The sequence below is a fragment of the Bufo bufo genome, chromosome 3 (genome assembly GCF_905171765.1).
Source record: "Bufo bufo chromosome 3, aBufBuf1.1, whole genome shotgun sequence".
NCBI lineage: Eukaryota > Metazoa > Chordata > Amphibia > Anura > Bufonidae > Bufo > Bufo bufo.
Window position 1 is genome coordinate 483711539 of NC_053391.1, and position 15513 is coordinate 483727051.

Below are 15513 nucleotides of genomic sequence, written 5' to 3' on the forward strand. Positions count from 1 at the left end.
TCATATTTGAGTGGGGAATTAATGTTTTTTCCAATATGGCTTTTTGGCACTCTGCAGTACTTGTATAATTAATACAGTCCTGATCAAAAGTTTAAGACCACTTGAAAAATGGCAAAAAATCCTATTTAGCTTGGCTGGATCTTAACAAAGTTCCAAGTAGAGCTTCAACATGCAACAAGAAGAAATGGGAGTGAGACAAAACATTTTTTGAGCATTCAATTTAATGAAAGCAACAAATAAACTGAAACAGGCTGTTTTTCAGCTGATCAAAAGTTTAGGACCACACCTCCCAAAAAAAACTAAACCCCCCCAAAACAGAAATCCAACTGCCAAACATGAACTCAGTAATGAGTAGCTCTGCCGTTATTGTTTATCACTTCCAAAATTTGTTTCGGCATGCTTGATGCAAGCGTTTCCATGAGGTGAGTGGGAACATTTCTCCAAGTTGTAAAGACGGCCGCACGAAGGCCATCTACTGTCTGGAACTGTTGTCCATTTTTGTAAACTTCCCTTGCCATCCATCCCCAAAGGTTCTCAATTGGATTGAGATCAGGGGAACACGCAGGATGGGCCAAAAGAGTGATGTTATTCTCCTGTAAGAAGTCCCTTGTCCTGCAGGCATTGTGTACTGTAGCGTTGTCCTGTTGAAAAACCCAGTCGTTACCACACAGACGAGGGCCCTCAGTCATGAGTAATGCTCTCTGCAACATCTGGACATAGCCAGATGTTGCAGACAAGTCAGGAGAGGTGACAGATCTTCTTTATCTGTCAAGCAGTTATTTGGGGGGTGTATATACTGCAGTGTTATAATGGTATCCTCATCTATTCATTGTTAAATTGCAGACAGATTTTGTCTGCACAGTCCACACATTTCCTTACTAACCACATTGTAAATTGTGTGCATAAAAAATACTGTTCAATAGAATTTAAATTAACATAAAAGGGATTTCTAATAGAATAATATAAAATGTTACAACTATCTTTGCACAACTGCTTGCTCTGGAGTTGCCATGACAGCAGCGAGAAACCTAATTAGGGATGAGCGAATCGACTTTGGATGAAACAGCAGGAGCTCCGTACAGTATTAGAATGTATTGGCTCCGATGAGCCAAAGTTATTGCTTTGTGAAGCCTTGTGAGATTTCAGGTAATAACTTCATAACTTAATTTGTACTGTAAAAACAAGTGGTACCTTGTAACCGAACCCGAGTTCGGGAAATGTTTTTTTTACAGTACAAATTAATTTATGAAGTTATTACCTGAAGTCTCGCCAGACTTCGCGAAGCAATAACTTCAGCTCATCAGAGCCAATACATTCTATAACTGTACGAAGCTCCTGCTCCGTACAGTATTGGAACGAAATTTTATGCGAATCGACTTCGGATGTTTCATCCGAAGTCGATTTGCTCATCCCTAAACCTAATCTGCATGGAGATTCTGTCATGTGACCTCCACTCATGTACATATTTACAATACAAGGTTGAATATCTCTTGAGAGGTTGACCATGCACAAAAGTGTAACCTAATTATGCTACCATGGCAACCCAGGAGCAAGCAGTAAGAAACAATCTCCACAAGATAGGAGAACATGTAACAAGTTCGAATTACATTTATTTTCAACTGTAATTTCAATGTAAAATCTATGACAAAGGAGAGAAAAGAAAAAAAAAGGAAAAGAAAAAAGAATGCGGCACTCACCAAAAAATACTCTTTGCAGCTTTATTCACATAAAAAGGTCAGTGTCATACGGGCAAAACACAGCTTGTTTGTTGCCTCCTAGCTGTGTTTTGCCCGCATGACGGTGACCTTTTTATGTGAATAAAGCTGCAAAGAGTATTTTTTGGTGAGTGCCGCATTCTTTTTTCTTTTCTCTCCTTTGTCGCAAATACTACCGTACTTGTTTTTCATGCTGAGCACCACCACTACTCACATTCGATCAGTGCAGCACCAAATTAAATCCTACACCTACAGCAGTGCCGACCATATCCTCTACATATTACTACTAATGTAACATCTATTGTGCTTTATTTTAACTATAGCGCCTCTTTAAAAAGTACACTGTACCAGTTTGGTTCTTGTTTGGTTCAGCATATCTGTCGCTACAAATAATGGCCATTTATGCTTTCAGGTTCCTGCCACTGTGGAAAGTGCATCTGTTCGCCACAGGACTGGTATGTTTCAGGGGAATTCTGTGAATGTGATGACAGGGACTGCGACAAACACGATGGTCTTATTTGCACAGGTAAACAGAATGTTAGATGCAATCACCGTTCTTGTCAAGTACGACTCTTGCTCATGTTGTTGTGTTGCTTCTGAATTCTTCTAGGGCATATAAAATATTCTGCCTAGGAGACTTTTTCTCCAGAGCCGCAATCTTCTTTTGGTTGTTTTTACAAGTTTGAAGAAATAAAACATGAATGTATAGCACCTTTTAGGCAGAGACATCACAAAAGTGCATCTACTGCTTTCAAAGAGTCCAGAGATATGGCTTGTTCTCGGAGTATGAAGATTATGGTGGCCGTAAATGTGATCATTGGTGATAGCCTGTGGTGATTATTCAGTTGTTTGGATAGGTATACAACCCATTAGTTTGAACACTTCTAAACAATACTTAGAGCATATTCATTTTTGCTAATCATTCCCTGCGATTTGTACCCCTTGCATTGCATATTTGCATATATCATACTACTAAATGTTTATTTCAATATTTAAGTGTGCCTAAACCCGTATTTGCTCTTCTAAAGCCCAGCATAGCCTGGCATAGCTTTAGGAGAGTAGTGCTAGTACAGACAGGCGCAGCAATATGCTATGGAGCTCCTGCCTGTACGGCACTCAGTGTGGCTGTAGGGGAGTTCGTACTGAGTTCTTCCATACATTTTAGTGTATAAGAGTACGGATAGCAAGGTTGAAGGAGTGGCCTAATGTAAAAAAAATGCCACGGTGCAATACACACGCTGTTTTCATTTTCCGTCTTTACATTTTTTTAAAGTTGGAGTATGAGATTACAGATAACGGTACAACTTTTGGTACAGGTTGGTACAGTATGTAGATGCAAAGAATGTATACTATTTGTAGCCTACCTAAATTGGTAGGAAAGTTTTTATCAATGCTATATTCAAAAGTGCCTAATCCTTTAATTTTTAGATGCACTGCTGCAACAAAAATATTATTTTAGTGACATCTGACGTACATCAGCGGATGCCAGGGCTTTAAACATGGTGGCATTTAGGAGCTGATCACTGACATTTAACTCCTCATATGCGTTGATCAATTGCAATCACTATAGATGAGCGGTCATTTGGAGGGAGGGGCCTTTCTCCAGTGACCCAAAGGCCCCCCCCAGTGACAAAATTGCAGAAGGCGTTCGGTTGCTGTGGCAGCCTGGGGCCTTGTGAAGGCTGCCTGACCTGCCATTGTAAAGTTCTTGTTAAACCCTGTGTGGGGCAGAAATGCAGTGGTTTTACTATTTGGTTGCAGTCTATGGTGTAAGCGAGCTAATGATTATATGCTTTAAACCCTTAGGGGACTAAAAATAAAGTTAGAGAAAAGTAAAGTTATCAAAACATATTAAAAAAATATATAAATATTCAAATCACCCTGTTTCCCCATTTTACAAATAAAAATAAATAAACATAATTGAGATCAGCACATCTAAAAATGTCTAAAATGTCTTAAATATATAAGTATTTATTCCATTTGTTTGATGAATTCCTTAACCTACAAAAATCAAAATGGCTGAATTGTCCTTCATTGGTTGCTTCATCTTTAAGAAAAATAGAATAAAAAATTCTCAAAATGTCATACAAACCCCAAAATGGTATCAACAAAAACTAGAGCTTGTCCCCCAGAAAAATAGCCCATACACAACTCCTTAGGCCTCTTTCACACGACCATATGTCTTTTTCAGTGTTTTGCGGTCCGTTTTGAATGGATCCGTTGTTCCTTTTTTTGTTTCCGTTTTGTTTCCGGTTCTGTTCCATTTTTTCCATTCCGTTTTTCCGTATGGCAAATACAGTATACAGTAATTACATAGAAAAAATTGGGCTGGGCATAAAATTTCCAATAGATGGTTCTGCAAAAACGGAACGGATATGAAAGACATATGGATGCCATTCCATATGTGTTCCGTTTTTTTTGCAGACCCATTGACTTGAATGGAGCTACGGAACGTGATTTGCGGGCAATAATAGGACATGTTCTATCTTTTAACGGAACGGAAAAACGGAAATATGGAAACGGAATGCATACGGAGTACATTCAGTATTTTTTTTGTGGAACCATTGAAATGAATGGTTTCGTATACGGACCATATACAGAACGCAAAAAAAGTCCCGTAAATGTAAAAAAAAAAATGATTGTGTAAAAGAGGCCTAATTAGATGGATATGTATCTGTTCTTGGTGTCAGAATATGACAATGCAAAGAAAGTTTTTTTTTTTTTTAACGCTAAGCAAAGCAAAGACTTACACGACCGTATAAATCGATCCGCATCTGTTCCGCAAATTTGCGGAACGGGTGCGGACCCATTAATTTCAATGGGGCCACAAAAGATGCGGACAGCACACCGTGTGCTGTCCGCATCCGTTGTTCCGTGGCCCCGCAGAAAAGATAGAGCATGTCCTATTCTTGTCCGCAACCGCGAACAAGCTTAGGCATTCTCTATATAGCGCTGGCTATGTGCGGTCCGCAAATTGCGGAACGCACACGGCCGGTATCCGTGTTTTGCGGAAAACACCTTATGGTCTTGTGAATGCACCCTAAAGGTACCCTTTCATTTTTACTGTCTAGTGAATGCTGTACATACAAAGCCCATAAAACAATGACTCAGTTGCTTTTTTTTCCAATTCCATTACATTAATAATTTTCTTCCAGTTGTCCAGTACATTGTATGGAATATTATAAAGTACATCTTGTCCCGCAAAGAACAAGCCCTTATACACCTACAGTATGTGAAAATGTAAAAAGTTATGGCTGTTGGAGGATAGGAAGGAGTAAATATGAAAATTGTTTCCAGTGCCACGGGGTTAAACTATTTAGGTAATAATGTGCTATTTCCAGTGACTGGCTGAGTATTCCTCTTATGTGCTGTCACAATGATAGGATAAGTATTTCCTTATTTTCTAGACACGTGCTATCAGTGTGATTGATAGCTACATCTATAAACTCCCTCTGTTCTTTCATTTAGGATTTTTGGTGTTTTAGATTCTTTATTTTAACTCACATTATAAACTGTCTTTTCTTGATTTCCTGTGAAAACATAATGTTGCGTTTGACAGTATATCATTTTAGTATTGTTCAGTGTAGACAAATTTCAGAGACATGACAAGACTGAGGATGATGTATCCAAACACTTTCAGCTTTTACAGACTTATTTCACTGTATGATTTATTCCAGAAACCAGAAGAAAAATGGAAGAACATGTCAATTGTCCAGACAAGTTACACTTACTGTACTTAATAATATTTTTAGCTTATGGATAGAGGTTTGATTCAGGTTTGATTTGGCTGAATCGATTTGAGTCCAAATCGAAAGTGCTCAAATTGGCCAAAAAATGTGTGCATGACACTCTGGAATCAAATTTTTTTTCTTAGGGTACTTTCACACTAGCGTTTTTCTTTTCTGGCACTGAGTTCTGTCCTAGGGGCTCAATACCGGAAAAGAACTGATCAGTTTTATCCTAATGCATTCTGAATGGAGAGCAGAATACTGCAGTTTTCTCTCCGGCCAAAAATCCTGAATACTTGCCGGAATGCCGGATCCAGCATTCATTTCTATTGAAATGTATTAATGCCGGATCCGGTACTAAGTGTTCCGGAAAACCGGATCCAGTTTCCCGATCTGCGCATGCACAGACCTTTAAAAATGTGAAAAAAATAAATACCGGATCAGTTTTCCCAGGTGACAACCGGAAAGACGAATCCGGTATTGCAATGCATTTGTCAGACGGATCCGCATCCTGATCCGTCTCACAAATGTATCCATTTGCGTCCAGATTGCCGGATCTGGTAGGCAGTTCCGGCGATGGAACTGCCTGCCGGAATCCTCTGCCGCAAGTGTGAAAGTACCCTTAGTTATAAGTTATTTCTTATAAGTATCTCACTGTTTTATTTATTTTTTAAAGATTTTTCTCTCTCACCAAAAATTCAGATTTGGATACAACTTGATTCACTCATCTCTAGTTATGGCTTTAGAAAGTATAAACCACAACATTAACACTTGAATTGCATTAAGAAATTTGCCATAGAGTTGAAAAAGCCTTACTGATGCCCCCCCCTTCCTCATCCACAATAGAGGCTTAAAGGGGTTATCCCACCTTAGACAATGGGGGGCATATCGCTAGGATATGCCCCCATTGTCTGATAGGTGCAGGTCCCACCTCTGGGACCCACACCTATACTGGGAACAAAGCCGGGGAGAGTTGTGGCTGGAGGACCCTGGGTTTTCCGGCATCCGTCCACCACCATGTGCAGCTCCCCGCCTCTCCCATAGAAGTGAATAGGAGCACACCGCACATGCCCGACCACCGCTCCCATTCATTTCTATGGGGCCGACGGAAATAGCTCCTCTCCGTTCTCCTTGTAGGTGCAGGTCCCAGAGGTGGGTCCCGCAACTATCAGACAATGGGGGCATATCCTAGCGATATGCCCCCATTGTCTAAGATGGGATAACCCCTTTAAAGGGAATCTGTCACCAGGATTTTGTGTATAGAGCTGAGGACATGGGTTGCTAGATGGTCGCTAGCACATCTGCAATACCCAGTCCCCATAGCTCTGTGTGCTTTTATTGTGTAAAAAAACCGATTTGATACAAATGCAAATTAACCTGAGATGAGTCCTGTCCTTGAGATGAGTCCTGTCCCTGAGATGAGTCCAGTATGTGAGATGAGTCAGGGACAGGACTCATCTCAGGATAATTTGCATATGTATCAAATCGGTTTTTTGACACAATAAAAGCACACAGAGCTATGGAGACTGGGTATTGCGGATGTGCTAGCGGCCATCTAGCAACCCATGTCCTCAGCTCTATACGCAAAATCCCGGTGACAGGTTCCCTTTAAGGCAATATAAAAGCTTTAGGCTATGGTTTGGTCACTGATGGCAGGTAAAATGGCTTTAATGGCTGAAATTACAGTGGTGCATGAAAGTTTGTAAACCCTTCGGAATTTTCTATATTTATGCATAAATTGGATGTAAAGCTACATCAGAATTTCACACAAGTCCTAAAAGTAGATAAAGATAACCACATCAAACAAATGAGTCAAACATATTAGACATCTTACACTTGGTCATTTATTTGTTGAGGAAAATGATCCAATATCACGTCTGTGAGTGCCAAAAGTATCTGTACAGTTGTGCAGGGGCATAGCTAAAGGCTTATGGGCCCTGGAGTTCAGCTTAAGCCCACTTCCCTCAGCGCTTTGTGGTCAGGGGCAGGGAAGCCCATAGCCTACATGCTGCCTGAGGCAAAAACTGAAATGGCCACCCCACCCCCATGCCAAATTCTTGACCTAACCCCTTCCCTCCAGCCAGAGGTGTAACTTGGCCAGCATGCACTTTCTATAATACCAGTGTCTTCTTATGTGGCACAAGGGTCTTTGGGCCCCCTCAGGCTGCAGGGCCCGGTAGCGACTGCTATCTCTGCAACCCCTATAGCTACTCCCCCACCTTTGTGTCAGTATGGTGTGGTGTGACCTCCTTATGCAGCAATAACTGCAACTAAACACTTCCAGTAATTGTTGATTAGTCCTTTACTTCAGTTTGGAGAAATTTTAGGCCATACCTTCATACAAAACAGCTTCATAGAATGTGTCGGCAGATAAGAACCATTTGCCCCATCTACTCTGCCCACTATACTGAATACTATGAATAGCCGCTGGCCCTATCTTAAAGAAGGATGGCCTTATGCCTATCCCATGCATGCTTAAACTCCTTCACTGTATTTGCAGCTACCACGTCTGCAGGAAGGCTATTCCATGCATCCACTACTCTCTCAGTAAAGTAATACTTCCTGATATTACTTTTAAACCTTTGCCCCTCTATTTAAAACTATGTCCTCTTGTAGCAGTTTTTCTTCTTTTAAATATTCTCTCCTCTTTTACCTTGTTGATTCCCTTTATGTATTTAAAAGTTTCTATCATATCCCCTCTGTCTCGTCTTTCTTCCAAGCTATACATGTTAAGGTCCTTAATCTTTCCTGGTAAGTTTTATCCTGCAATCCATGTACCAGTTTAGTAGCTCTTCTCTGAACTCTCTCCAAAGTATCAATATCCTTCTGGAGATATGGTCTCCAGTACTGAGCACAATACTCCAGATGAGGTCTCACTAGTGCTCTGTAGAGCGGCATGAGCACCTCCTTCTTTCTACTGGTAATGCCTCTCCCTATACACCCAAGCATTCTGCTAGCATTTCCTGCTGCTCTATGACATTGTCTGCCTACCTTTAAGTCTTCTGAAATAATGATCCCTAAATCCCTTTCCTCAGATACTGAGGTTAGGACTGTATCACTGATTTTATATTCTGTTCTTGGGTTTTTATGCCCCAGGTGCATTATCTTGCACTTATCCACATTAAATTATAGTTGCCAGATTTTTGACCATTTCTCTAGTTTTCCTAAATCCTTTTCCATTTGGTGTATCCCTCCAGGAACATCAACCCTGTTACAAATCTTTGTGTCATCAGCAAAAAGACACACCTTACCATCGAGGCCTTCTGCAATTTCGCTGATAAAGATATTAAACAATATGGGTCCCAGAACAGATCCCTGAGGTACCCCACTGGTAACAAGACCATGGTCTGAATATACTCCATTGACTACAACCCTCTGTTGTCTGTCCCTCAGCCACTGCCTAATCCATTCAACAATATGGGAGTCCAAGCACAAAGACTGCAATTTATTTACTGTGTGGGACAGTATCAAAAGCCTTACTAAAGTCTAGATAAGCGATGTCTACTGCACCTCCTCCATCTATTATTTTAGTCACCCAATCAAAAAAATCAATAAGATTAGTTTGACATGATCTCCCTGAAGTAAACCCATGCTGTTTTTCATCTTTCAATCCATGGGATTTTAGATGTTCCACAATCCTCTGCTTAAGTATGGTTTCTATTAATTTCCCCAATATTGATGTCAGGCTTACTGGCCTATAGTTGCCCGATTCCTCCCTACTACCTTTCTTGTGAATGGGCACAACATTTGCTAATTTCCAATCTTCTGGGACGACTCCTGTTGCCAGTGATTGGTTAAATAAATCTGTTAATGGTTTTGCTAGTTCACCGCTGAGCTCTTTTAATAGCTTTGGGTGTATCCCATCAGGCCCCTGTGACTTATTTGTATTAATTTTAGACAGCTGACTTAGAACCTCTTCCTCTGTAAAGACACATGCATCAAAAGATTCATTAGTCTTCTTTCCTAACTTAGGTCCTTTTCCTTCATTTTCCTTTGTAAAAACTGAACAGAAGTATTCATTGAGGCAGTCAGCTAGTTCTTTATCTTCTTCCATATACCTTCCTTCTTTTGTTTTTAATTTGGTAATTCCTTGTTTTAGTTTCCTTTTTTCATTTATGTATCTGAACAATGCCTTATCGCCTTTTTTCCCTGACTGAGCTAATTTCTCTAATTTCCCTAACTGTGCTTTAGAAGCTCTTATAACTTGTTTGGCCTCTCTCTGCCTAATTTTATAAATTTGCCTGTCAACCTCGTTTTTATTTTATTTTATAATTCCTAACTCTGTTATGTTGGTGGGTTTCCTACCATAAAGTGCTAGTTTCTGGTCCTTCCACAATATTTCTAATGGATTGTGGTCAGGACTTTGACTTGGCCATTCCAAAACTTTAATCTAATTCTTCTTTAACCATAGTTTGGTAGAATGACTCATGTGCTTACAGTCATTGTCTTGCTTCATGACCTACATTCACTTGTGATTAAGATCACAACAAATACCCTGACTTCTTCCTTTAGAATGTACTGGTATAATTAATTCACAATTCATTGTGCCTCACAGATGGGATGAAGTTTTTATGCTGGAATGCAGTGTTTTACTTTATCCAAACATAACTCATCTCATTTAAACCAAAAAATTATATTTTGGTCCCATCATCCACAAAAATTGTTCCAGTAGCCTTCTGGCTTGTCCAGGTGATCTTTAGCAATCTGCAGACAGGCAGCAATGTTCTTTTTGAAGAGCAGTGGCTTTCTCCTTGCAATCCTGCCCTGTACAACATTGTTGTTCAGTGTCCTTGTGATGGAAGACTCATAAACATTAACGTTAGCTGAAGTGAGAAAGGTATTTAGTTGCTCAGAGCTTGCCTTGGGTTCCTTTGAAACCTAGTGGACTAATACATGCCTTACTGTTGGTGTAATCTTTGTTGGTTGACCATTAATAATGGTCTTGAATTTTCTCCATTTGTACACAGACTGTCTGATTGTTGATTGGTGGAGTCCAAACTCTTAAAGCCCCTTTCACATGAGCGAGCTTTCCGAGTGGGTGCAATTTGTGACGTGAACACATAGCGCCCACACTGAATTCTGACCCATTCATTTCAATGGGTCTGTGTACATGAGCATTTTTCATGCATCAGTTCTGCGTTGCGTGAAAAACACAGCATGTCCTATATTCAGCGTTTTTCACGCAGCCCTGGCCCCATAGAAGTGAATGGGGCTTCAGTAAAAAATGCATTGCATCCGGAAGCAAGTGCGGATGCAATGTGTTTTTCACTGATGGTTGCTAGGAGATGTTGTTTGTAAACCTTCAGTTTTTTAGCACGCGCATGAAAAACACATCAAAACGCATTGCACTTGCGCGGAAAAAACTGAACAACTGAACGCAATTGCAGACAAAACTGACTGAACTTGCTTGCAAAATTGTGTGAGTTTCACTGAATGCACCCTGAACGCATCCGGACCTAATCCGTTACGCTCTTATGAAAGAGGCCTTAGGGTTCTTTCAGATGAGCGAGTTTTCCGTGCGGGTGCAATGCGTGATGTGAACACATAGCACCCGCACTGAATCCTGACCTATTCATTTCAATGGGTCTGTGTACATGAGCTTTGCTTTTCACGCATCACTTCTTCGTTGCGTGAAAATTGCAGAATGTTCCATATTCTGCGTTTTTCATGCAGTCCTGGTCTCATAGAAGTGATTGGGGCTGCATAAAAAACACATTGCATCCACAAGCAGGTGCGGATGCAATGCGTTTTTCACTGATGGTTGCTAAGAGATGTTGTTTGTAAACCTTCATTTTTCTATCACGCGCGTGAAAAACGCATCAAAATGCAGTGCATCCGTGCGGAAAAAACTGAACAACTGAACGCAATCACAGACAAAACTGACTGAACTTGATTGAAAAATGGTGCGAGTTTCACTGAACGCACCCTGAACGCATTCGGACCTAATCCGTATCGTTCATGTGAAAGAGGCCTTAGAAAGAACAATGAAGGCCAAGTTCAAAGACCAGGCCTATTTACTCCCAAAACAATTTTAGCAAAGGTACTAATCCCCTAGGGGACAGAGGGGTAAAACTTAGCATTTAATGTAGGTACTTCTAAAATAGATGTACGCTAGAGGATGGACCTCTGTAACAAACAAACATAAAAAAGCCCTGAGGGCCTATACTAGACATGCACAGTATGGTGAACAGTACCAAAAAATATACAGGAACGTTCTCACCCAGATGTAGAAGTAGACCGAGGGTTCTCTCAGTCATTGCTGGAGGTAGAGATGGACTTGTAATGGTAGGTCGCCATGCTGCCAAGCGTATTCGCCCCTGTATGTTGTTGAGTAACAGGGCAAAGCCCTAGAACACCCTATGTGAGGGACAGGGACTATTACGCCCTACCTTTCTATACGAGGAACTTGCCCCGCAAGGGGCGTCCCCGTCCGGATACCTGACCCTGTGGGGGCGGAATCCCTAATAAACCCACATACCCCGATCGTGCCATCCTACAGCGGGAGACATGATGGATATAATAGCTCAAAACCATGGCCCCCTTGGGCTTAAATGAGCAGTTACATTCTGGCTTTTTTTTTATAAACTTCTCACTTCCTTTTCCCCCAATTCCTTATCTCCATGCTCTCGTTTGGTACCTTGCCAGGCAGCTCCTCCCTGGGGCTGCTGTCTCCTAAAGCCTGCCTCTAACAGTTCGGTTTTGCTTTATTTATTATTTTGTTACCAGGGGATCCCTCTAACTATGGGCCCCAATCGCTGCCATGTTTGTCCACATTCACTTTGTGACAATATGGTCGCTTTGTGCCCAGTCCCGCCCCCTGTTGATACTCATAACCGCTCCCTCTCTGGCGCACTGGTGGTGGGCGTGGCCTACCAGCGGTGATGCGCTCCGCAGTCAGCTGCTTCCTGATCATGTGCTTCGTCACGTGATGTGTGACGTCACTGCTTGGTGCCACGCACTCCGGATCGCATCGCCCTGGAACGCATGCTCACTTCCTTGCGTTCCACCGGACACGTGACTTCCTTCTACTGGAGTCACGTGACCGAGAGTGGGGCGGCACAGGGAAACTGGCGCGATCTCTGGCACATTTTAAATGGCGCTGACAGGTGGGCAATCTCTGCTGACAGCCCATTTGGATCCCACGTATCCTGCGGTCATATTTTGACTCTGACAGGTACCACCCACTGGTGTACCTGCACTCTAGCTAAGAGGTTTGCTGCGGTCATTCCCCGGTGTTTTGTCCGACTAACCATTCACCTATGACTATATTATATTGACTGACCTTTAGCAACCCTCCTTCTACCATCTTATTTGGTAATACAAGCCCCATCCATAGTCTTGTTATTACTCATTTCTCCCCTGAAGAGTTCACTCATGGAATGAAACGTGACACGCCGGGAGTACCCACATAGGGTTTATTAGGGATTCCGCCCCCACAGGGTCAGGTATCCGGACGGGGACGCCCCTTGCGGGTGCAAGTTCCTTGTATAGATAGGTAGGGCGTAATAGCCCCTGTCCCTCACATAGGGTGTTCTAGGGCTTTGCCCTGTTACTCAACAACATACAGGGGCGAATACGCTTGGCACCTTCCAGCATGGCGACCTACCATTACAAGTCCATCTCTACCTCCAGCACCGACTGAGAGAACCCTCGGTCTACTTCTACATCTGGGTGAGAACGTTCCTGTATATTTTTTGGTACTGTTCACCATACTGTGCATGTCTAGTCTAGGCCCTCAGGGCTGTTTTATGTTTGTTTGTTACAGAGGTCCATCCTCTAGCATCCATCTATTTTAGAAGTACCTACATTAAATGCTAAGTTTTACCCCTCTGTCCCCTAGGGGATTAGTACCTTTGCTAAAATTGTTTTGGGAGTAAATAGGCCTGGTCGTCGAACTTGGCCTTCATTGTTCTTTCTATTTGACTCTTACACTGAGCATGGCAGGCTTCCTTGCCACTGGCTTCAGTGCTGAGAATTGGCTGGTTGAGGCCAAGGAGATATTTTCTGATAAGGAATTTTCCCCAAAAAAGTACACCCCATGGTTTAACGCGGCATTCAAAGAATTGACCGATATTTACAAAGACCAAATTCTCTCCTGGTGGGAGGTGCAGAGCCTGGAGGATTATCTCAAACACAGTATTGTGCCCAGGGGTCTTAGGATCGCGCTCTTACCGGCAGCTAGATTTAGAAACCCAGGCTTTCTCAGTAAATGGAAGAAAGAAGCTACTGAGAGTTCCCTGCGACTAATGCGCCTCCTCCTCATAGAAGAAAAAAACAACCTAGAAAGCCTGACTAAAAAATCGAGTGCAGGTATCGAGTCTGCTCAGATCTTCTCGCAGGAGGCCGAGTTTGCAAACAAAGAGAAACAGCTACATAATCTCCTGGAGAAATACCAATATCATCTCAAGGAGCGCAAACATCGGCAATTTGTGAGAGATCTGGCAGACTTTAAAGACAACAAGATCTATTCCTCTATTGCTAACAGGAGAGATATTGTGGGAGCCCAAACAGATCAGTCATCGACTGAGACTGACAGTACGTCCAAGGGCTCTAGACCACCATCCCGGGGAGGCAACCGCCGTGGGCGACAGAGAGGAGGCTCACGAGGGCATGGCCAATACTAAGGTCCACCTAACCCTCGTTTTTTAGGGGGGACTGGCCAATACCAGGGTCAACCCAACCCTCAGCAGACATACCCACTGCGCAATCGTATGCAGCCACCTCCAAACCCCTAGGTCCACAGGTTGTTAACCTTTCATCTCGTTCCCTCAGCTCAATTGAGATAGAGGTTCTCCAACTTGGTCTCTCTTTTGTCCCTACTTCTTCCTTTAACCATTTTGACATTACCAAAGACTTAAACTTGTTTGTCCATAAGCTCCGTTGGCACAAGTTCTACAAATTACAGGAGTAATTTTGGGTAATCTGTCCCAAAACGTGGGGATCTATGTGGACCGAGTTTTGGCACCATTTGTTGCTGCATTGCCTTCTTACACTCGGGACACCACACACCTGTTGAAACAGCTGGATGGCATCCACGTCGAAGACGAGAGCATGTTGGCCAGTATCGATGTGGAGGCCCTTTACTCCAATATTCCCCATACCCTTGGAATCAAGGCGGTGGAACATTTTTTGAGCACCCGTGGATGCCAGTACCGCGCCCACAGCCTCTTCGTCCTCTCCCTATTGGAATTCACTTTGACCAGCAACGTTTTTTCCTTCAATGGAGACTCTACCACCAGCTCATGGGCACTGCGATGGGGAGTTCTTGTGCCCCGTCGTATGCTAACCTGTTCCTGGGCTGGTGGGAGGACCGCTCCATACTTATGGACCAAGTAGGCATGTGGGCGCGGTACATTGATGACATCTTCATCATATGGAACGGTAATGAGCCTTCGTTCCAATCCTTGGTGGGGATGCTCAATGTTAATATCATTGGCATGCATTTCACTTGTGAAGTTGGGGGCAGTAGGTTACCTTTCCTTGATGTCCTCATTTCTTCAACATCTACTGGCGAACTGGAGACGTCAGATTAGTACCTTTGCTAAAAGAGACCTTAGAGTAGGTTTTGTAACCTTTTTCAGCCCGATATGCATCAACAACTTTCCTCTAAGGTCCTCAGAAATCTCCTTTGTTTGTGCCATGATACACTTCCACAAACATGTTTTGTGAAGATTAGACTTTGATAGATCCCTGTTCTTTAAAGAAAACCTGTCACCGGGATTTTGTGTATAGAGCTGAGGACATGGGTTGCTAGATGGCCGCTAGCACATCCGCAATACCCAGTCCCCATAGCTCTGTGTGTTTTTATTGTGTAAAAAACTGATTTGAAACATATGCAAATTAACCTTAGATGAGTCCTGTCCCTGACTCATCTCAGGGACAGGACTCATCTCAGGTTAATTTGCATATGTATTAAATCGTTTTTTTTACACAATAAAAGCACACAGAGCTATGGGGACTGGGTATTGCGGATGTGCTAGCGGCCATCTAGCAACCCATGTCCTCAGCTCTATACACAAAATCCAGGTGACAGGTTCCCTTTAAATAAAACAGCATATACAGTTGCAAAA

The 15513-nt window shown here is 42.4% G+C and overlaps 1 protein-coding gene across 1 annotated transcript in view; it reads left to right on the forward strand.

The window, feature by feature from the left end:
* Positions 1–15513, forward strand: part of ITGBL1 (integrin subunit beta like 1) — a 649132-nt gene that overhangs the window by 612903 nt on the left and 20716 nt on the right. The window contains exon 10 of the mRNA XM_040425263.1: positions 2128–2241. Coding sequence (XP_040281197.1) covers positions 2128–2241 — 114 coding nt within the window. The remainder of the gene's footprint in view (positions 1–2127; positions 2242–15513) is intronic.